Below are 22,098 nucleotides of genomic sequence, written 5' to 3' on the forward strand. Positions count from 1 at the left end.
GGGGGGGGGCAAGGTGAACGGACTTTGACTTATCCGGTAGGGAATCAGGTTATTTATAGAATTTGGCCTGTCCTATGAAAACCTGAAGGCAATGCCAGGGTGAAACGGATTTTTGGCAAGGTCCCCCCCAGAGTTTAACACAAGCATGTCAGAAACAAAAAGACGGCCGGATGGGTGAGTCCACATGCGACCCCCCGGCACGCAGATCGGAGGCACAGGGGCTGCGGGCTTTTTCTCTGCCTATAGATCGGGACCGGTAGCCCCAGGTGGGGTTCCTCCGGGGCATCCCTCCGGATGCCGCCGCCCGACGGCGAGCTACGGGGCAGATGCAGCACCGAAATCTTAATCCTGGAGCCGGCTTAGAAACCAGACTGACCCTGCTCCTTCAGCACCTCCGGACCGGGGATCTCCGGCTTCCCTGAACCCCCAGCTCCACGCAGGCCCGTGACCGCATCCGGTCACGTGCTCGCGCCGTCACGTGAGACTGGGTCACGTGGGCGCCGATCCCTCCGTCTGGGCGGGCGCGGTACGGGGGAGCCCGGAGGCCGTGACGGTGAGGGCTGCGGGCCGGGGCCGGGCTCGGGCTCGGGCTCGGGCTCGGGCTCGGGCGGGGCCGGCGACGCTGCCGCTCGCCGCTCAGCCTCCCTGTCGCCCTTGTCACTGCAGATGAGCCAGCGCGCCGGGGAGCCGGAGCGGCCGCCCGCGTCGGAGCCCGTGTGGGAGCGGCCCTGGTCGGTGGAGGAGATCCGCAGGAGCAGCCAGAGCTGGTCGCTGGCGGCCGACGCGGGCGTGAGCGGCGGGCCCGGGCGGGGAGGGGATGGGGTGGGAACCGGGCCCCCAGCCCCCCTGCCCCGGGACGCCCCGCAGCCTCCGGTCCACTGGAGAAGAACGCGTGTCTCCTCTGCCCGGAAACGCCCCCCTGGGCGGCCCGCTGGCCTTGGCCTCCTGAAGGCCCGCACACAGCTGGTTCGGGGCCCGGTTCGGGTTTTCTAGCGCGCCTTCCCTTCCCACCTTCCAACCGCTGGGGCCAGGTGGGGTCCCAGCGTGGCGCGGTCCTAGTGGCACCGTTTGGAAACGCGGTGCTGCACCCGCACGCACCTGGAGGAGGGTGGTGATGGAGTCAGAGGGGGCGCAGCCTGCAGGTGGGGCTCCTGAGGCCGCGGCTCCAGCCTTCAGAACTGGGTTTCCCAAAAGACTAGGATTGTTGCTGTCTTGTGTTTTTTTTTTGGGGGGGGGGGGAGGGGCATGCCCGACGGTGCTCAGGACTCTGTACTCAGGGATCACTTCTGACAGTGCCCCGAGTTGCTAAGGATGGGAACCCTTGTTGCACGCATGCAATGCAAGCCCACTACCCGCTGCCCTATTTCTTGCCGCTGGGATTTTGTTTTTGTTTGGGGGCTCCACCCAGCGGTGCTCAGAGGATACTCCGGGCTCTGCGCGCAGGAATTACTCCTGAGCTTGGGGAATCGAATGGGATGCGGGTGATCGAACCTGGGTTGTTCGCATGCAAGGAAGTACTATTGCTCCGGGTCATCGGATTGTTTAGTTCCAAGACATCTTGTTTTGACTGAAATTACTTTAAACTTGTAAATGAGGATGAACTGGGCGTGTTTACAGTTGAGATTTGGATATACATACAAAAGCATACAAATAACATTCTTCACCCTTTGTGTGGGATCCCTAAAGATGGCAAACAGGATTTTAGACTTCCTTCGTGAGCAACAGTTCTGTAGTTACTCAGTGCTTCTGATTACTGTACTGCCAAAAGCAGCTTTTCTTTTTGCATTGCTGTTCACAAGCATAGTCTCACAAAGGTGAAAGGAGTGTTTTTTATTTCGACACATAAAGTAGATGCATGTTATATTTATGCTGTTTTTTGTTTTTTAAATAGCTTTTGCAGTTTCTACAGGAATTCTCACAGCAGACTATCTCCAGGACCCATGAAATCAAGAAACAAGTGGACGGACTAATCCGGGAAACTAAAGCCACAGATTGCCGCCTGCATAATGTCTTCAATGACTTCCTTATGCTGTCTAACACCCAGTTCATTGAGAACGTGAGTTACTTTGTTAAAGTTTCAGTCATACAATGTTTCAACACCCATCCTCCATTTCTCCACTAGTGAACATTTCCGACCACCAATGTCCCTGGTATGGGGGCTGGGGGGGAGGGGATGGATGTGCATCGCCTCTATAGCAGGCACTTATTCTTCTTAATCTCTTTCAACTTCGGGGCATTATGGTTTGCTTTGCAATACAGACACTGATAGGCCATCATGTTTGGTCATTCTCCAGGATTCCATATAGTTCCTTAGTCCTGCCCTGAGTAATTCCTGAGTGCAGAGCCAGGAGTAACTCCTGTGCACTGCCAGGTGTGGCCCACAAATCTCAAAATAAAAAAATACAATCTGCTTGTTGGTCTCATTCTGTATCTTTCTTGTCGGATGACATGCTCAGCTTTTCTCTGAAGTCAGTGCTGGGGCTCTAAACTGGTCAATGAATGAGAGAATTAGACTTCTTTTTTATCTGATGAATCTGTACCACTTTGGTATCAATTAGTGTCTCTGTTGACAGGGACATATTAAACTTGGTTTTCTGAATTGCAGTCTTCTGCTCTGCTCTTTTTTCACCTATTTTGTTAAATTTATGTTTCGTTAGATGTTGAGTTTGTAATAATTTCCTTTTGTTTTGTTTTTGTTGGTTGTTCCTGGGTTGCACTCAGAGATGCTGTGGTGAATGGGGGTGACTATTCCTCCGCCAGCGCTCAGGGTAGCTCCTAGCATGCTTGGTGAGCTGTGCAGTGCTGGGTATCAGATATACTGACCTTTGAACCATCTCCCTGACCCCCAGGATCTTTTAATTTTGTGTTGTGTTTATTAAACAATTTTTACTCAGTTTATTTCCTGGGTTTTCTCTCTCTGTATCCCCCCTCCCCATTTTTTTTCTTCTTGGGTCACACCCAGCGATGCACAGGGGTTATGGCTTTGCACTCAGGAATTACTCCTGGTGGTGCTTGGGGGACCATATGGGATGCTGGGAATTGAAGCCAGGTTGACTGCGTGCAAGGCAAACACCCTGCCCACTGTACTGTCAATCCAGCCCGACTCTGCATCCCTTTTATTTATCCCTTTTATCTCTTCCCATCTAGTCTGTAACCAGCATTCCTCTCTGAGTATGCTTGTCAATACTGCTAAATTATTACTACTTCAACTTCCACGAGGGCCACGTGTCCATTTGCATGTTAAATCTTCTTCCGCTCGGTGGCAGAGCAGATGGTATTAATACTATGGCTAATGATTCATTAATTCATTCATTCATCATCCTGTTATTCGTCGATTGCCTCGAGTAGGCCCCAGTAACGTCTCTTTCATCCTAGCCCTGAGATTATATTCAAGGCTCTTTAGGAGAATGAGACCCATCATTGTTACTGGTATTTGGCATATTTGGTACACCACGGGGAGTTTGCCAGACTCTGCCCTGTGGGCAGGCTACATTCGATAGCCTGCAAGTTTATCATTAATAAGACTGAAGAAAATATGTATGCTGATAATGCACTTGAGAGTGATTCAGCTTTGTATGTATTTTCTTCAAATCCTGAGGTTTGGAGGTTATACACTACTGTTCTGGCTTGAATGATAGTACTGTTTGTTTGTTTGTTTTTAAATCAATTGGGAAAATGTTCAAAGCCAGGTAGGTTTCTGGATTTTGATAATTAACCCTGGAAGCAGCTGTCAGTCACATACTACATTACAGAGTTACTGAAGCCAAAGAACAATCAGTGCTTTCTAGGGCAAGAGAAATTAGTATGTTTGGTAACAGCCCAAGAGGGAACTCTGGAGGGAATACAATTTTTAGTACTTCATTAATCTGCTAATTTAGGGATTTTGTCCTGCAACATTAGTGATCTAGTTCATGACTTCTTTATAGCACTTCCTACAATTGCAATTTTATGTTTGTTGATATGTAACTTTCCCAATAGGAGTCGAGTCCTGTTCTTTTGTGAATTTTTTTTTCTTTTAGCAAAAACTTGCTATTTAGAGTCTTGGGGAATATTTGAGTGAACAAATGGTAGAACATGTACATTCAAAGGACTTTCTATAAAAGAGTTTTTTTTATAGTCTGTTGGGAAATCCCAGCCCCTGGTTTCTTTTTCTCCAGTTCACCTTCACCTCTTTCCTTGTCATCTTTCCAAATGTTCTTCCCTGCCCCCCACTTTATTTAAACATCATGGTTAATAAAGTTGTTCACAGTACAATTGTTATGGACATTCCATGTTCTAGCACCAATTCTACCACCAGTGTAAACTTCGCTCTATTTTTGTCCCCGTTTTGCCATCCATCACTCAAGCCTTCCCCCTTCGCAGGCACAAAATAATTTACTTTACATTTACTTCATATATACAACTCAATGACTCTAGACATACTTCAGTAAAAAGGAAATTTGTGAAAATTGTTATATCTCATTATAGGGTCATTAAATTCGTCCAAGGTTTTACTACGGTGTTTGTTGCTACTTGAGCCTTCTGTATTATTATTCACCGAGTTTAGTTGGCTTCTATGTTACTTTCCTTTCTAATTTGGTGTGCTTCCACTAAGATGTCAGTATTGTGGAATTTGAAGATGTCTCGTAGTTATATTTGCTGCAGCATGCTTGAGAAACTCCAGGATCTGTAGAACTGGGCCCTGAGTTTAGTTGGTGGTGCTATGGGATATGGGTATGGCTGCTGGGGTTCTAGAAGTAGGGAGAAGGGGGAAGTGAGCTGGGGCAAGGCTGCTTGTCCCCACTCTGAGAAGACCCCAGAGTTTTCAGCCTGAAAACCAGTGTGCCTGGAATTTTTGTCAGCTTGGTGTATCTGCAGGGATTGGTTGTGAAGCAGTGGAGTTGGGCTGTTGGCATAACAGCAGCTGTTGGGTGTGGGTGGGTGCAGCTGCCAGGGCTTCAGCAGGACACAGACTTGGCTGATGGCACCAGAGTTTTCAGCTGGGAGACCAGAGACCAAATTCAGTTGTGATTTTTTTTTTTTTTTTTTTTTTTTTTTTGCTTTTTGGATCACACCTGGTGATGCTCAGGGTTAAGTCTTGACTCTGCACTCAGGAATTACTCCTGGCAATGCTCTGGGGACCATATGGGATGCTGGGGATCGAACCCAGGTTGGCTGCATGGAAGGCAAATGCCCTACTCGCTATATTATACCTTTAGCCCCTCAGCTGTGAAGTTTTGCAGCTTGGCTTGCATCTCTTCTGAGATTAGTCCTTGGTCTGGAAAAGGTTCTTTGAGGGAAAATAGTAAAGATATTTAGCAGCTCTGGATATAGCACCCTCATCTTATAATGGTCACAAAACATGAAGCTGGGGCTGAAGCCATAGTATAGAGGGTTGGGCTCTTGCCTTGCACGTGGCCAACTGGGGTTTGATCTCTGGTATCCCATATTGTTCCCTGAGCCCTGCCAGGAGTCATCCCTGACTACAGAGCCAGGAGTAAACCCTGAGCACTGCCGGGGTGTGGCCCCAAAACCAAATGATACTGTTTGCCCTGGTAAAAGTGAAGGGGTTGGAATTATGTTCTGTGTACTGAGTACTTATGATACACAGTCCAAAACACTGTAAAGATCCTGTGTATTCCATCTGCTTGCCAGATGGTTTCTTAATATTACATTTGGGTTCCAGCTGCAGACTGCTCCTATCTGATGATGTCTTTTTTATTGCCAGGCAGATGAAAAAGTAGGGTTTCATGCTATTCAGGTTTCCATGTGAAGCTTAAATTTCGGGGTTAAAGGGTCTCTATGTAAATATCAAGGTAGTCCTGGCAGTTGCCATGTCTTGAGTCTCAGTTTTAAGGTTTACTTTTTTATAGACAAGTTAGAAAGAGAAGCAAAGGGGAAGAGAAGCAGCATTAAAATTCTAAAACCTTCTGGGATTCATATTCCGCAGTGTCCTCATTTTGAAATAACTACCAGTTTGATCAGTGTTGCATCCAAATGTTCTTATCAGCTATTCATATTCACTGATCCAAGAATTCTATTTTCTTTTGGAGGAGGGAGGTGACTGCCAAGCAACGCTCTGGGAATCAGGGTCCATTCCTATGATACTTGGCCAATGAGGCTGCACAGTTTCATTCTCGGATATGGCAGTATGTCACTATTTGAATCAGTCAAATGCCTGACTTCTCTGGCAAATCATGGGTGAGATTGACTTAACTGCTATATATTAAAGGGGCAGGAGATCTTTATTAAGTATTTGAAGTGACAGAACAAAAATAGGTTGTAGCACTTCTATTGCTAAAAACCTTAAAATGGTCAACCCTAGCAAACCGATCCTACCAGTTGACACTTTCATTAGCCTCACATGCAGTACTGTATTTTGATATTAGGCAAAGTGATAGGTTAAACAAAAGAGATGTGAAAGATGGCATCTTCTGCCTTTATGATCCTTTCGTTAGTAGTGGGTTGAACTTTTTTTTTTATGTTTCACAGTCATTTTAAATTTTTTTATAATTTAATTTTGGTCAGTTGGTTTCTGAGCCTTTTGTCCCCGACAGAATTCCCAATTCCTTCTAACAGTGAACAGTTCTTGAGTTGTGATTTATTCCAAGTGATGTTTTGACTATTTAAAATTAATTTGTTTCCTTTTTCAGCGTGTCTATGATGAAGAAGTGGAAGAGCCAGTACCCAAGGCTGAGACAGAAAAAGCAGAGCAGGTATTTGTATCAAGTCACTTTTCTGTTGCATATCTGACTTACCGAGGACGGAAGAGTGTTGGAGATTTGTGATCTGGTGGGCAGGGGGTTAGATATTGGGGTAAATGAGACTGATAGTCAACATTTGAACTCTTTAGTTTACTCTGGAAATTTAGTGTATTAAAAAATACACTGGAGTAATAGTACAGTGGGCAAGGTGTTTCCCCTTGCATGTGGTCTGAGTTCAATCCCTGACACCCCATATGGTCCCCTGAGCCCCGTCAGAGGTGATCCCTGAGCATTGAGCAAATAATAATAATTGAGCACTACTGGGTGTGGGCCAAACCTGTTCAAAGGGAAAAAAAAATTAGTAGAGAAAGTTCCCGAATTCTGTCTTTGAGAGTAGAACAGAAGTTAGCAGTACTTTTCTTTTTGTGTTTAATTTTTTTATGTGTATGTTTGGGGAGCTTTAATTTTATTTTGGTTTTTGGGGTCTCAACCAGTTGTGCTCCTGACTCTGTGCTCAGGATCATTCCTAGTGGTGCAGTACAGGATCCTGGGGATCAAACCTGGTTGGCCACTTGACTTGACTCCCGGCCGTACTATTGCTCTGGCCCCAAACATTGGCAAAGATTTTCTGAAAAACAAACCAGATAATAAATATTTCAGGTTTTGCTGGCCACATAGATCTGCCTCTCTTCTTTTTCCTCTTCCTTTTCCTTTATTTTTACCTTGCCTCATATTGTGAAACCCATCCTTATCATAATCAGGCCCTAGACTCAGCTGCAGCCAGGGAACTCAGTTTAGTTGTCAAGCCTGTGCTTCTCTGTTCCTTTTCATGACTGTTTTGTTTTGTTTTGTTTTTGTTTTTGTTTTTTTGCTTTTTGGGTCACACCCAGCGATGCACAGGGGTTACTTCTGGCTCTGTACTCAGGAGTCACTCCTGGCGGTGCTCAGGGGACCATATGGGATGCTGGGAATCGAACCCCGGGTTAGCTGCATACAAGGCAAACGCCCTGCCCACTGTGCTATCTCTCTAGCCCCTTCATGACTGTTTTGATTAGAATTCCTACCATCTGAAGAGGGCTTATGAGGTGAATGCTAACAATCTTCATTATAATGTCCAAGCCCCCTATATATTTAAGACCTTTCTGGGTGCTTATGGTATAACTATTGGTACATAGGTTCTGGACTACAGATCCTAGTAAGATGGCTGTTTTGGTAGCCCAGGAGAAACCTTTGTCCTTGAGAGAGTACATTTAAGGATAGGACGACAGGACATACTGTTTAGCTGCATAGCTGCCTACCTTTTGGAGGTTTAGAGAGGATGAATTCTTAAAAAATAGCTGGGAGGCTGGGTGGGGAAAGGAGCACCAGATGTTAAGGTCACTTTTAACAGAGAATGCCATTGTGCTCAGGTTCAGGGTTGGGGCCTGTGCCTGATAGTTTATGGACAATACTTGTGGAAGGCACAGGACATCAAGCAAGAGGAAGGAAAATGGGGGTGGGGGGGTGAGGTGGGAAAGGCAGAGGGTTCATAAACTGAACTGAGTCATAGAGGGCCACTGGTTCCTGTCTTTTCTTGCCCTCTGTGGCTTTTTTTTGTTACAGATGCAACTAGTTTCTTCCAGGGTCTTCTCACATCATAGGGAAAAGCACTGATAAGAGGTTCCTAACTTGCTAGCATTCAGGCAGGAATTAGACTCTTTTCTTTCTACTCAGGCATAGTGAAATATCAATTTATTAGGAGAGAATCTTGAATCAGGTGTAATTTATGTAGAAAGTACAACTTGCCTGAGGAATTTAGTACTTTCCCAGTAACTATTATTTGTGACATACAAAGTTTGTTTATTTAGAAGAGGATATTAGAAACAGTTTTAAAAAAAACAAACAAAATGACCTTTTATTTTGGCCTCGCCAGCAGTGCTGAGGGAGCCCAGGAACCATACCCAGTGATACTTGGATACTCAGGCAAGACAGTTTAATGCTCAGAGCTTGAAGATACTGTGTTGTGTGGGAGCAGGGAGGGCACTAGGAGCTCACCTGGTGGAGCTTGTGGCCTCCAGCGCTGCTGCACCTAGCAGTGCTCAGGAGGCCCATGTGGTGCCAGGGAACTAACAGGGCTCCCTGCCAAGGATACACATGCAAAGCATGCAACTCTGCCCCTAGGTGCTATCTCCCTGGCTTCATAAAAATGTTACTTCATTATTTTTGATGGTGCTAAGCCATTGCCTTTTTTTTCCTTTTTTGGGTCACACCCAGCGATGCATAGGGGTTATTCCTGGCTCTGCACTCAGGAGTTACTCCTCGTGGTGCTCAGGGGCCCATATGGGATGCTGGGAATCAAACCCAGGTCGGTCATGTACAAGGCAAACGCCCTGCCCACTGTGCTATCTCTCCAGCCCCAAGCCATTGCTTTTGAATGCGATAGTATTAAGTTAGGGCTTGGCTTACATGTAAGGTGGAGTGTTTCCTGGACTTAGAAAAAAGCCAGTATAGATTGCACATCATATTTCCAGAGATTTATTGCAGTGTTATCTGTTCAACTTAGAATCAGGCATACCAGAGTTTTGAAAAAGCCGGCAGCTAAAACAAAGAATAAACTAGAAAGACTTGTGTATTTGAGACAAGAGTATAAGATGCAGGGGTTTTTCCTTTGACCCTCAAAATAGCACCGTGATTCTTTGTTTGTAAACTTCTAGAATATTTGTGATGAGGGGAAATGACAGTACTTATTTTTTATAGGTGAGTGTAGGAGGAAGCTGTCATTGCAATCTGCTGTTGTAGGAGTTGGAGATCTGTGTACTATTTTCATACATTTCGTTTTTTATATTTTATATGTTATGTAGCTGAATGATTACATAGTGGTTGTACTTTTATCTTCATAGATGATGAAGCCGGAGCTCTGGGACTTTATGTAGTTGGTTTCATATCCAGAAAGTGACAAATTTGGGATTTAATGTTTATTTCGATGTCTGTTAAGGCATTCAGCAGAATCTCAGTTTGATAGCATTTTTAAATTAAGATGTGCTTGAAACATCTAAAAAACATTCTTAGTATCTTTTGTGGGTGGCAGGGGGCTCGTGTAGAGTGGTGATATCACCACATTGGAGATCAATAATGAGCATACTAACTTCTAGGAAAAGACCCGGGAGCAGAAAGAAGTAGATCTAATTCCAAAAGTCCAGGAGGCTGTGAACTATGGTTTACAAGTATTGGACAGTGCATTTGAGCAACTTGATATAAAAGCAGGAAACTCAGATTCTGAAGAAGATGATGCCAATGAGCGGGTAGAACTGATCCTTGAACCAAAGGTAAAGACATTCAGCTTAAATGTTTATCATTATGTTTGTTATGTTCTGGGTGCTTTATTTGGGCATAGAATTATTAAGATTGAATGGGATAAATAAGCCTAAGATTGCTTGATTTTTTTTTTTTTTGTGGCACTAAAATGTACTTCTTAGGGGAGAAAAATAGGATTAAGTATACATCAAAACTCAGCAGAATTTGTTTTTTACTTGATAGATTCTTTTGAACTTATTCCTCTGAAGTTGTGCCCCTGTCCTTGTTCGGTTACTGCTGGTAATTTTTTTTTTTTTTTTTTGCCATTCCCATTAATATTAGATACTTCACAAGAGCTATTTGCTGTAATTCTACCTAGGATTTTATTCCTTATATCAGTCCTTTTTTTTTTTTGGTGGCACTTATGATTCGAGTGTTTTTTTTTTTTTTTTTTTGTTTTTGTTTTTGTTTTTGTTTTTGGGTCATACCCGGCAATGCTCAGGGGTTACCCTGGCTCTGCATTCAGGAATTACTCCTGGTGGTGCTGGGGGAACCATATGGGATGCTGGGAATCAAATCTGGGTTGGCTGCGTGCAAGGCAAACGCCCTACCCGCTGTGCTATCGCGCCAGCCCCTTCAAGTGTTTTTTTATTTTCCTTTTTTTAATGCTACTTTGTTTTGATAATCAGATGGAATAATCCACCAAATACAACACTTTATTTCTCAACTTAATTATTTAGTGGTTTATTCTCTTTCTTTATTCTTAGGATCTTTACATTGATCGTCCTTTACCTTATTTGATTGGATCCAAGCTGTTCATGGAGCAGGAAGACGTAGGTCTTGGAGAGTTGTCTAGTGAAGGTACTATTTTGCATTAAATATTTTTTTTTCTAATAAATTTTGCATTTTTCCTTAAAACGTTTTATTTTAAAATAATTTAAAATAAATATCATGTTATGGCTATAGAAAAGAATTTCCTTGTATTTTACCCCAGCTTGATGGAGTGGAAGCTTACTTAGATGTTAGAGGAGAAGGAAAGGGATATGGGTTCAAGAGAGAATACGAGCCTGAAAAGAGACATAGGAATAGACATGTTTGAGAGAGAACATGGACTTGAAGAAAGAAGCCTTTTTATTCAAGTTTAACAGTTAATATTTCACCACATTTATTTATTTATTTTAATTGAATCACCATGAGATAGTTACAAAGCTTTCGTGTTTGAGTTTCAGTCATACAATGATTGAACACCCATCCCTTCACCAATGCCCATTTTCCACTACCAGTGTCCCCAGTATCCCCTCTCCTGCCCCCATCCCACCCCTTTCCCTGCCTCTATGGCAGACAATTTCTCCCATACTCTCTCTCTGCTTTTGGGCATTATGGTTTGCAATACAGGTGCCAAGAAACTATCACATTGGGTCCTTTAGATACTTTCAGCACACATCTTCCACCCAAAATGATCCCTCCAACCACCATTGACTTAGTGATCCCTTCTCTATTCCAGCTTCCTTCTCCCCTAGCTCATGAGGCAGGCTGCCAATCATGGAGCAATATTCCTGGCCCTGTCTCTACTGTCATTGGGTGTCAGTCTCATATTATGCTATTTTATATTTGACAAATGAGTGTAGTCATTCTATGTCTGTCTCTTTCTGATTCATTTCACTTAGCACGATACTTTCCATGACCATGCACTTATAAGTAAATTTTATGATTCATCTTCCCTAATAGCTGCATAGTATTCCATTGTGTAGATGTACCAAAGTTTCTTTAACCAGTCATCTGTTCTCGGGCACTCAGGTTGTTTCCAGATTCTGGCTATTACCACATTTATTTTATTTTGCCTATACATATAACTTTTTTTTTTCTCTAGAAATGTTTGAGAGACATCATGCAGATACTATGCCTTTTCACTCCTGAATGTTTCAGTCTATGTTTTGTCTAAGGACAGTTCTGTATAACAGCATTATAGTTTTAAAAGTCAGGAAATTTTATTGGACACTATCACTATTAGTATTAATACTGTTAACTAATTTTTAACTATATTCAAGTTTTGCCAGTTGTTTTAGTAATGTCCTTTACAGTTTCTTTTATTCTCTGGTGTAAGATTCACTTGAGGATTACTCATCACATTTAGTTGTCAAATCTCTCTAGTTTTCTAGATTTTGTGATTTCTAGTTTGTGATTTTGAGAAGGAACTAAGAACATTTTTAAAAAGGGAAATTGATGATAACTCTTACCTCTCTTTTAACAGAAGGCTCTGTGGGCAGTGACCGTGGTAGTATTGCAGACAGCGAAGAGGAGAATGAAGAGGAGGTAAGAATTGTTTGGTGTGTCCAGGCCTTTATGGGCAGGAAAGACAGGTTGTGGTTAGCAAACCAAGTAGATAATGTATTTATATATGAGCAATCTGTTTTCCTAAGTCTTTTCTTCTAGAAGTCATATTCTGAAGTTTTTTCCTCAGACTTGGATTTCTTTTTTGTCTTGAGTACAAAAATAAGGAAAACTCTTTGAATTTCCTTTGTTGTTGCCCTCTCTCCCATCTCACCACCTAAACCTCTTTTTTTTTTTCCTTTTTGGGTCACAGCTGGCCATGCACAGGGGTTACTCCTGGCTCTGCACTCAGGAATTACTCCTGGCGGTGCTCAGGGGACCATATGGGATGCTGGGAATTGAACCCGGGTCAGCCGAGGGCAAGGCAAACGCCCTACCCACTGTGCTATCTCTCCAGCCCCTGTAAATATATTTTAAGGAGGGAAATTTAGATATTTTGGTGGACTCCTTGCCTGAGATCTTTGAATAAGTCTAGGGAAAATATTGCACATTTCAAATAGTTTTACTATAAGACTCTAAGTTTGAAGGATTCTTTTTTTTTAATTTTAAATTTTATTTTCATAAAATTGTTTACAATAATTGATTACATTCAGTACTTCAACATGAATTCCATCACCATTATACCTTCCCACCACCATCATTATTTTGTATTGCATGTTATGAATAGTAGGAGATGTCTGTAAGGGCCTGTCTCACAGTGATTCAATAAAAAAGTAAAAAAAAAATGCCCCCGGAATTCCAAAATTTTAATAACTGGAGTCTGGAGATATATCTGCAGCAAGCTGCTCTGTTCTGAGATTTTTTTGTGAGTCTCTGGATCATGGCCATTAATATGCTTAAATGGCACCTGGAGGCAGTTTGTGGGCGTGACAACCAGGACCCCAGAAGGGTGGGGAGATGGGAAGGGGCAGCCCATTTCTGACTTCTTGAGGCCTGGAGTTTTTAGTCACTGGTCCCGAGTACCTGGGTTTTTCAGTGGATTCATTCTCTTGTGTGGGGGGCTCTGGACGAGCCTGTGAAAATCTGCCATTTGAAGGATTCTTACAACATCTGTAGACATTTTATCTTTGTGGCCCTCTCAGCCACCTTCATTTTCTAGAACATAGTCTTCCTCCCTGCTATGAGGTTTCTAATGTTTCTGGGTCCTGACCGCGAATAGGTCTGGACTTCCTCCTTTAAAAGAATGGGATATTGTTATTGCCAAGGGCAGAGACATTTTTAAGTATAATCTTGGTGCCTGAGCTTCTAAAAGCAGATAGCATTTTATGCATGCTATTTCTTCTCTTCCCTTCTGTTTCGTAGACCCTCTTTCCTGTCCTCCTCTTCCTAGCCTTCCAAATACAACCAAGTTTTGGTAGGAAATACGGAGTTCTTAAGATAATAACCACGAAGAACTGTTTTCTTAACTCAAAAAAAAAACTATTAATTGTTAGCTGTATCCTTTGCTGTTAGCTTTCAAGGGGATCTTTTTCCTGAGTGGCTGAAAGCAAACACTAATATCTCCTTCGTGGCCTGTGGAGTGGTTTTCCTACTTAGAGGCACATAGTAGAGGACTCCAAATGCTTCCACATTAAGTTAATTAAGAATGCATTAAACTAAGCCTTAATTAAATATACAACTTTTACTTTGTAGTATTATGTTATTTATGGCCAGGCAAAGCGTACCCTCTGCCACCGAGCAGCTACATCCTTGGCCTCAATTTTTCAATTTATTCTTCTTAATTGAATCATTCTGAGACACAGTTACAAAGTAGTTCATGATTGAGTTTCATGAACTCAATGAGATGTTCCAACATCCAACCCTTCACCAGTGTACATTTCCCATCACCAATGTCCCCAGTTTCCCTCCTGCTGCTCCCCCCTCACCTGCCCCACAGCCTGCCGGCCTCTATGACAGACACCTCTCTCTCTCTTTCTCTCTCTCTCTCTCTCTCTCTCTCTCTCTCTCTCTCTCTCTCTCTTTCTCCCCCCCCCCCCCATCCTCCCTCCCTTCCCTCTTTCCCTCCTTTCTTCCTTCCAAGCCTGTGGTTTGCAATACAAGTACTGTAAAAATTCTCACGTACATCACTTTCCCTCCTTTTAACACTCAGGTTTTTACTTTAACTCTGAAGGTTTGTGATGATAGTGAAGGAAGATACTAGCAATTGATGTAAATGTTTAAATGAACCACAAGAATTACATTTTAACTGGAACAACTTTTAGGTATATTGCCAGCTTTCTACCTGATGGTATTTCGGATGACTGGTAATCAGTATAATGAGGCCAAGTAGTGACCTGCCTGAGGGACAGAGATGTTAGGTCATTTCTGTAAAATGAAACCTTTACTTTTCTTGAGTAAAGTCTGTGTTAACAACAAAGCCTTTTTTTCCTCCCTTCTAAAGGAGTCAGATGAAGATTTTGTCAATCATAGCGACAATGATCAAAATCGGGTAAGGTTCACAATTAAAATTTTAATTGTAGCATAGTACATATGTTAAATATAAATACATAAGCAGGTACTAAAATTACTTTTGAATGACTTATGAGAAAGAATTTATGTATATAGTTTTCTTGCATAATTTTAGACTACCTACCCTTAGTGCATATATTTTCTGCTTTAGAATTTATTGTGCTTTCTTAGAAAAAAAAAAACTGGAAAGCAAAATTTCCCCAAATTGAAAAAAAAAGTTTAAAAGAAGACTTATTTAAACAGAACTATTGTACATGAATTCCCCACTACTGTTTTAAAATTTAAGATAATGTAGCAGTAACATTAAGGAACATTTAGTGAATGGGAGTTTCTAGACTGCTGCCACAATTCTAACACGGTCTTATGCTTCAAAGCTCTTTCCACATTATGTGTGTTCTGGCGGCCCTGATCTCGAATCCTCTGTTTGCTGCTTTCCTTCTTTTATTAGAACATGGCCTGGAAATTGTACATACAATGAATTTATAATTGGAGAGACACCATATTCATCTACTATTACTTATTGCTGTTAGTATCTTACTGTGCCTAATTTATGAGTCAAACTACTATAGATATGAATGTATAGGGAAAAAAATATATTATTCTTGGGAGTCAGAAGGCTTCAGGAATCCACTGAATGATGCAGGACTGTAGCCACTGTGTGTGTGTGTGTGTTGGGGAGAGGGAGGAGGGCAGTTGTAATTTGTTTTCTATTTTCTAGTAACGTAAGAATTTATTCATTTTAATAGCCTTTGTAAATTTTTGGGGTAAACTTTTCTTTTTCAGCATCCTACTGTCATTATAGTTTCTAAATACATAAAAGAACATCTGTTTCCAGGTTTAAATTTTGAGATACTGATGCAATCATAAAGGTCTTTTGATTCTGCGACTATTTATTTAGGAATAAGATGAGATAGAATTACTTTCAAGGCTCTTGAAATTGCTGGCTAATGGATCTTCCAAATTTTTCAAATCCAGATCTTCCAAATCTCTATAGACTACAAATGATGTGTCTACAGTTTCATCAATACTGGAGTTGATTTTTATAGCCATATTGTATGTGCAGTGATATATGGAAATTTACCTTAGTTTGCGTTTTAGTTTTCCAGTTGAGAAATACTTCATTCATAAAGACTTTCAACTAAATCAAATGAAGGACTTAACCTATTTTTGTTCTGTACTTGTATTTTTCCAGTTGCATTCACAATGATGGCTAGATTTTTATAATTTTAACACATCAATCTTCTTTAGAGGTTATAAATTTATATGAAATTTACCAGATTCATATATTCAGTTTTTCCAGAAATACAGTATTGTGATCGAAAGCATTGATTTAAGGGCTAGAGCCATATTGTACTGGGTAGGGATTTTGCCTTGTACATGGTCAGTTCAGGTTCAGTCCCCAGCACTCCATATAGTCCCCTGAGCTTTCTGGGAGTGATCCCTGAGCAGCCCTGGTTGTGGCTCACAACCAGAAAATAATAAAAGCATTGATTTAACCATTTGCTTATTTAAAGATAGACCCTAGCTGGCCTTGGAGTTCTTAGAATCCAGATAATAAAATACTATTATCATTGTATTTGGCATAGTTAATGATTTAAACAGTTTTTAAAAAATCATGCATGCCAGTGGCTTCCTTTGTAAAAGTCAGAATTAACATATAAGGCTAAGTTTGAGCCCTTCAGTTGTCATCTCATAGTCTCGGGGGGCAGTTCCTCTTATGATATAGGATTCTATATTTCCAAGTGTGGTTTTATTTTTCAGCTTCCTTTCATTTGATCTGTTTGGATGACTCTCTGTTTTGGGTGACTCTCTGTTAACAGCTTACTTCTCTTACTTAGCAATATTTTGATTTAAGTGTGACTATTACTTGGTTTACTTATTTCTCAAATATTGAACATTTTCAATATTTTAGTATTTCAATTGCAGTCTTGCATGAAAAATCATCGTGTGTATTTTTTTCTAGCAGTATGACTGCTTCCTCAGATTTGCTTCATCATTATTGCTCTTAAAAGCTTACTGTTTGGAAGGAGAAGTTTAAAGTCTAAGGTATCTCTTTTTCAGCTTAATAACTAAGAGTTCTATGTGGTCATTTGTACTCTTAGCACACTGCACAAATGAGTGATGATGAAGAAGATGATGATGGTTGTGACATTTTTGCTGATTCTGAGAAGGAGGAAGATATTGAAGACATTGAAGAAAACACGAGACTTGTAAGGAACATTGTAGATGCTATTGACAAGGCATTAGAAATTACACTTATGACTCATTTTTTAATTGTCATTTACATCTATCTCAAATTTTTACTTTGAATTTTTATTTGTACTTTTGCACATAATGTTTGAGTATCCCAATTTGCCACATAAGTAGCACCTCTCCAAATGTTATAATTTTATAAATTAGATTATTCAAAATATGTTCAGATCCCAGGGTTTAAGATTCCATATTCTGCTACTTTCTGCCTTACCCTCAAAGCCTGTCAGGATAGTTCTCTTATCCTGGTCATAGAGAATTAGAGTCAAGTTCAGAAAAAAAAAAAAAGAAAATCAAGAGGATTAATACTTTGAAGGAGTACTGTATCCTCTTTCTCAGGTCATCTCTATTGATTGATTTGTTTCAATTTAGGTAGCCCTGTTTTCTGATCAGTGTCTTTGCCATTGTTAACTTCATATTTAGGTGACCAACAGTAAACTTGACTAGTTCGATGTTACAAAAATTATTCTTTTACTCTTTTCTGCTTATAGAAAAAAAATAGACCTACGTCATTTGCTGATGAACTGGCAGCTCGTATCAAAGGGGATACTGCAAGCCATATAGAAGAAGAACAAATAGGTACATCCCCAAATGAGTTAACAGGGTTGCAGGGAGGTTGAGGACATCCTGCTGGTCTTCACTAAATGTAGATTTCTCTAATTAATTAGCGAGGCATGGAACAGCATTGTAGAGCTTGTTGCCATTTGGCTTCTACACTGATAACACTGCAGACTGAAAATGTCCCTATCAGTCGAGTATTTTTTGTGGAATTTCAGGAACTGATGGATACTCCAGGGTTCCTTAAATGTCAAATTCAGAAACTCTCGCTTAGCATTTGTCTTGTATTGTGAATAAGTAATTCTGCACATATGTTATTCCAGTGATTTAGAAATGGAAAGAGGTCAGAATGATTCTTTGAACAGGAACAGTCGTGGTGTGCACATGGCCGTAGTATGGAAGCTAAAGCTGTTTGCCTTAGAAAGAGGTACATGGAGGGTATTGCGCGTTGTACTGGGTGGAGTTTAGACACAAAGCCCAGTGTCTTGCTCTGAGCTAAGGAGTCATGGAGCTGGTGGAGGTACCTGTAAAGAATCACTAGCTATACTAAGATGGGTAGACTGAGTCTGTTAACTCAGATATAAGGGTCAGAAGAATAGTACAGTGAGTAGGATGTTTGACTTGCAGGCAGCAGATTCAGGTTCAATTCCTGTCACCCCATACGGTTCCTTGCATACCACCAGGAGTAATTACTGAGTGCAGAGCCAGAATTATTACCCATGAGTATTGCTGGATGTGGCCCCCAAACAAACAAAACACCCTGAAATATTTCAACTGTCATCCTCAGGAGACGCAAAACCTTGGAAGATGGTGAAAGAGAAAGAGAAGAGAACTCTCTCCGATGGTAGGCCCTTTTCCTCAATCAGCTCTTTTGGGATATCATGTAATTTATAAAGTGATGCTTCAAGTGCTGACAAATGAATTCTGCCTTGAGGGCAGACCAAGGGTTTCAGTTCTCAAGTACTTTGTTACATATTATTAGCAAAACCTTCCAAGTTTGGATCTGTTATAAAAGGAAACCACTTTAATTTGAATTCCAGACTCAAGATCCTTAAGACTGGTGAGATGGCTCAACAGGCTGAGTGCATGTGCTGAGTTCAGAAGGTCTGGGTTCAACACCTAGTACTCACCCCCATTTCCCCCCCATACTTCCACTGCTGTCCCCCAGCATAGCAGGGAGTATCCTGAGCACTGTTGGCTGTGGCTCCAAAACCAGTCCTATTTTTTTTTTTTAATTTATTTATTGAATCACTGTGGGAAAGGTTACAAAGCTTTCAGGTTTATGTCTCAGTCATGCAAATATCAAACACATTTCCCTTCACCAATACTTATTTTTTACCATGAAGAACCCCAATAAAACCCCACCCCCCACCCCTCCCTGTCCCTGTGAGGCAGATGAATTCTAGTTAACACTCTATCTGCTTTGATTAGATTCATTGTTTCAATAAAAGACTCACCACTATTATTTAGAGTTTACCCCCCCTCCCCCCCAAATCAGACATGCTGAAAAAGCATTGTGAAGTGATTTGCTTTCTACAGCTGGGTTCAAGAATTAAATGTTGGTTTTGGATTTCTGCTATTTTACCTATTGACCCTGGAAATATTTCTACTGAAAGTCAGATAGTTAAGAAATTGGTTTCTGTGTTCTGGAGTCGTGGCCGCGCTGGAGAGCCGCTCGCGGGGGGCAACCGGCGGCCTCAATAGGGCGTGAAGGGCGGAGCGAAACGCCCCCCTTCCCATGAGGTTTTAGTCGCCCCCACACTCCCGGCTCACACCTGCTGTCCACAAGGCTCCCATGTGGCCGCCATCTTTCTTTCCAGAGAGGAACCAGTCCTATTTTTAACTTTTCCTGTACAGCATTTTTTTCTCTTTACTAGATGAAGAAGATAACTTGTTTGCACCTCCCAAGCTGACTGATGAAGATTTCTCACCATTTGGCTCCAAAGGTGGCCTGTTCAGTGGAGGAAAGGGACTTTTTGATGATGAGGATGACGAGGTGAGTCTGCATGGTTGTCAGAGGTCCCAAGGAAAAAAGGAGGAAACATGGCTCCTAAGTTAAAATTTGCATATACTTTGATATTGTGAGAGATTTTGAATTAAAAGTCAAGAAGAGAGCATTATCCTGCTGTCATTATTTTAGGTGGGGACAGGGTATGATAGTATTAATAAATTACTTACTTTAATCAAGAAAATTGGCTCAACAAAAGTACATTGTTGTCTTCCATTTTTGTGTTTTAATTCCTGGACATTTTTTTTTGTCTTAGTAAAGAATTAGTGAGTTCATGGATGATGTGTGCGTAAAAGAAGAGTTGTGGGACTAGCTCTTCAAGTGGGCACCATGTGCAGTACAATCTGACTTGAGCGGAGAGCTGTACAAAACTGGGACAGAACAAAGAGAAGGGACTCACTTTAGATTTTCTAAAAATATGGCAGCATGGGCTCCTGCGAGAGAAGTATCACTCATCCCCAGGCAGAAACAGGAAACAAAAAATGCCTTTGCCTTAAACTGGTATGACTGCCCTCTGTGTCAAACTGTGAATACATCAACTCAAATCTCTCAAACACATTCCACAGCAGAACAGTCTGCCTGCCTCCTTGGATGGATGAAGTAAAACAAAAAACTCATACCATCAGTATTTTCTGATAATTTAGTTTAGTTGGCATTATAAGTATTCAACACATAGTGCACACCTAGTGAAGGAGACTAAGGTTTACGTTTTAGAATTAGGAAAGTTGCAAGACATTTTTGTATTGCTTGAATTCTTCCATACATAATGAGGTATAAAGGTAACATACAGCTAGGGTATCCTTCAGGCCTACTAAGCTCTCTTGATGACAGGAACAGGTGAATACTAGTTACTAAATATTGTCATTACAGATTTGTGTTGGTTTCAAGTCATTTCCCTAACCTTGCTTTCCCCTAAACCCTATTTTTAGTATGTGGGATTATAAAACGTGGGGTTTTTTGGCAATCCTAGTTTGATTCCTAGCTCTATGTATGGTCCCCTAAGGACCACCAGGGATCACTTCTAAACACAGAACCAGGAGTAGCCCCTGTACACTGCCAAGTGTGACCTAAAGTGCCCTCTCCCCACCAAACCCCCCTCAAAAGATACCAAAATACGATGCTTTATAGGGACTCATGTCATATCAGAAAAAGCATGCATTTTTAACAGTGTTATTCCTAGGAAAAATGTACTATGCTTTTTCCTTATCCAGATAAAGTGATGCTTGAGAAAGAAACTGCTATTTAGTTTATCTCTCTTTTTGTACTCTTGGATTAAAAATCATCGGATTATCCAAATAATTATGCTCTCACTACTGAAAATTTAAATTATATAGTCAGTTATAAGACTGTACTCCGCGCCAGGCTGTTTTCACTCAAGGCACCCCAGAGGGGGTGGGTGAGAGCTCTCCCCACCCCAAGGGACCCAGCCCTGGCAGCCGACCTCCACTTCCCAACCACCGTCACACTCTAAGCCGCTTTCCACATGCTCAGCCAAGCCTCAAACATGAGTGAACATATTCCTGGACACATCATTAAGACACTCCCTACCCGTTTTCCATAATTACCATGCCATATTTGATAGAGAGCCTGGTAAACTACCGAGAGTATCCCGCCCACACTGCAGAGCCTGGCGAGTTAGCTGTGGTGTATTTGATATGCCAGAAACAGTAATAATAATGGGTCTCATTCCCCTGACCCTGAAAGAGCCTCCAATACGTTGGGAAAGACGAGTAAGGAGAGGCTGCTAAAATCTCAGGGCTGGGATGAATGGAGATGTTACTTGCGCCCGCCCGAGTAAATTGAAGAACAACGGATGACAGTGATACAGGGATACAATTCCTGGACACACTTGTATTAAGTTATTTAAGAATCTGATTTTGCCAGCCTTCACTTTGAAGCTAAATTTCTAGCAAAGCAATAAGTATGTAGTTTTCAGCTTTACAAGCTTCTTTCCTTTACAGTGCCTCAAATGCAAGTACATTTTCCTTTGCTTTTAAATGTTTTTTTTTGTCTTATTCTGTGTTACTCCCAGAGTGACCTCTTCAAGGATGCCCCTCCGGACCCGGAAGTTCGAGCATCTGTTAATGAAGGTAAGTGTTCATTGTGGGCTAACTCAGATTCTTTCTGCACAGATTTCTAAAACTGTTTCATTCAAGATAACCCCCTCAAGGTTTTCCCAAGTCTTTTCAGGCAGGAAAAGAAACTGTAGTGTTTCCTGCCTTAATCTATTTGGAAGCAATTCATTTTCACTAATTTGTATGTTGGGAATACAATAGTACCACCTGCAACTCCACATCACAGTTTTATCCTTGTTACAAGATCATAAAAATGTCAAACAGGAAAGTACTCTAGAATTGTGCTGAAGAAAATTTATAATTCCTAGAGAGTGTTAAAATTTTTCTCATAAATTGAAGATCAGTAATCGCCCAACCTACTGTATTTCAGAATCCTGAATATTATATTTTATTTAGTTCTGCTTGTTTTGTTTTTGTTTTTGGGCCCCACCCAGCAGTGCTCAGGAATCACTCCTGACATTTTAAGGGACCA

At 41.6% G+C, this 22,098-nt stretch overlaps 1 protein-coding gene across 2 annotated transcripts in view; it reads left to right on the forward strand.

Moving 5' to 3' along the window:
- Positions 1-532: 532 nt before the first annotated feature.
- WASHC2A (WASH complex subunit 2A) overlaps positions 533-22,098 on the forward strand; it is a 56,925-nt gene continuing 35,359 nt past the window's right edge. For both annotated transcript variants that reach the window (XM_056130415.1, XM_056130416.1), the window contains exons 1-13: positions 533-553; positions 667-789; positions 1,892-2,056; positions 6,633-6,695; positions 9,815-9,988; positions 10,724-10,817; positions 12,208-12,269; positions 14,668-14,715; positions 16,838-16,945; positions 17,477-17,564; positions 18,331-18,387; positions 19,421-19,539; positions 21,584-21,641. In XM_056130415.1, the coding sequence (XP_055986390.1) occupies positions 667-789; positions 1,892-2,056; positions 6,633-6,695; positions 9,815-9,988; positions 10,724-10,817; positions 12,208-12,269; positions 14,668-14,715; positions 16,838-16,945; positions 17,477-17,564; positions 18,331-18,387; positions 19,421-19,539; positions 21,584-21,641 (1,159 nt within the window). In that variant the 5' untranslated portion in view covers positions 533-553. The remainder of the gene's footprint in view (positions 554-666; positions 790-1,891; positions 2,057-6,632; positions 6,696-9,814; positions 9,989-10,723; positions 10,818-12,207; positions 12,270-14,667; positions 14,716-16,837; positions 16,946-17,476; positions 17,565-18,330; positions 18,388-19,420; positions 19,540-21,583; positions 21,642-22,098) is intronic.

The sequence above is a fragment of the Sorex fumeus genome, unplaced genomic scaffold (assembly GCF_029834395.1).
Source record: "Sorex fumeus unplaced genomic scaffold, SorFum_2.1 ptg000078l, whole genome shotgun sequence".
Taxonomy (NCBI): Eukaryota; Metazoa; Chordata; class Mammalia; order Eulipotyphla; family Soricidae; genus Sorex; species Sorex fumeus.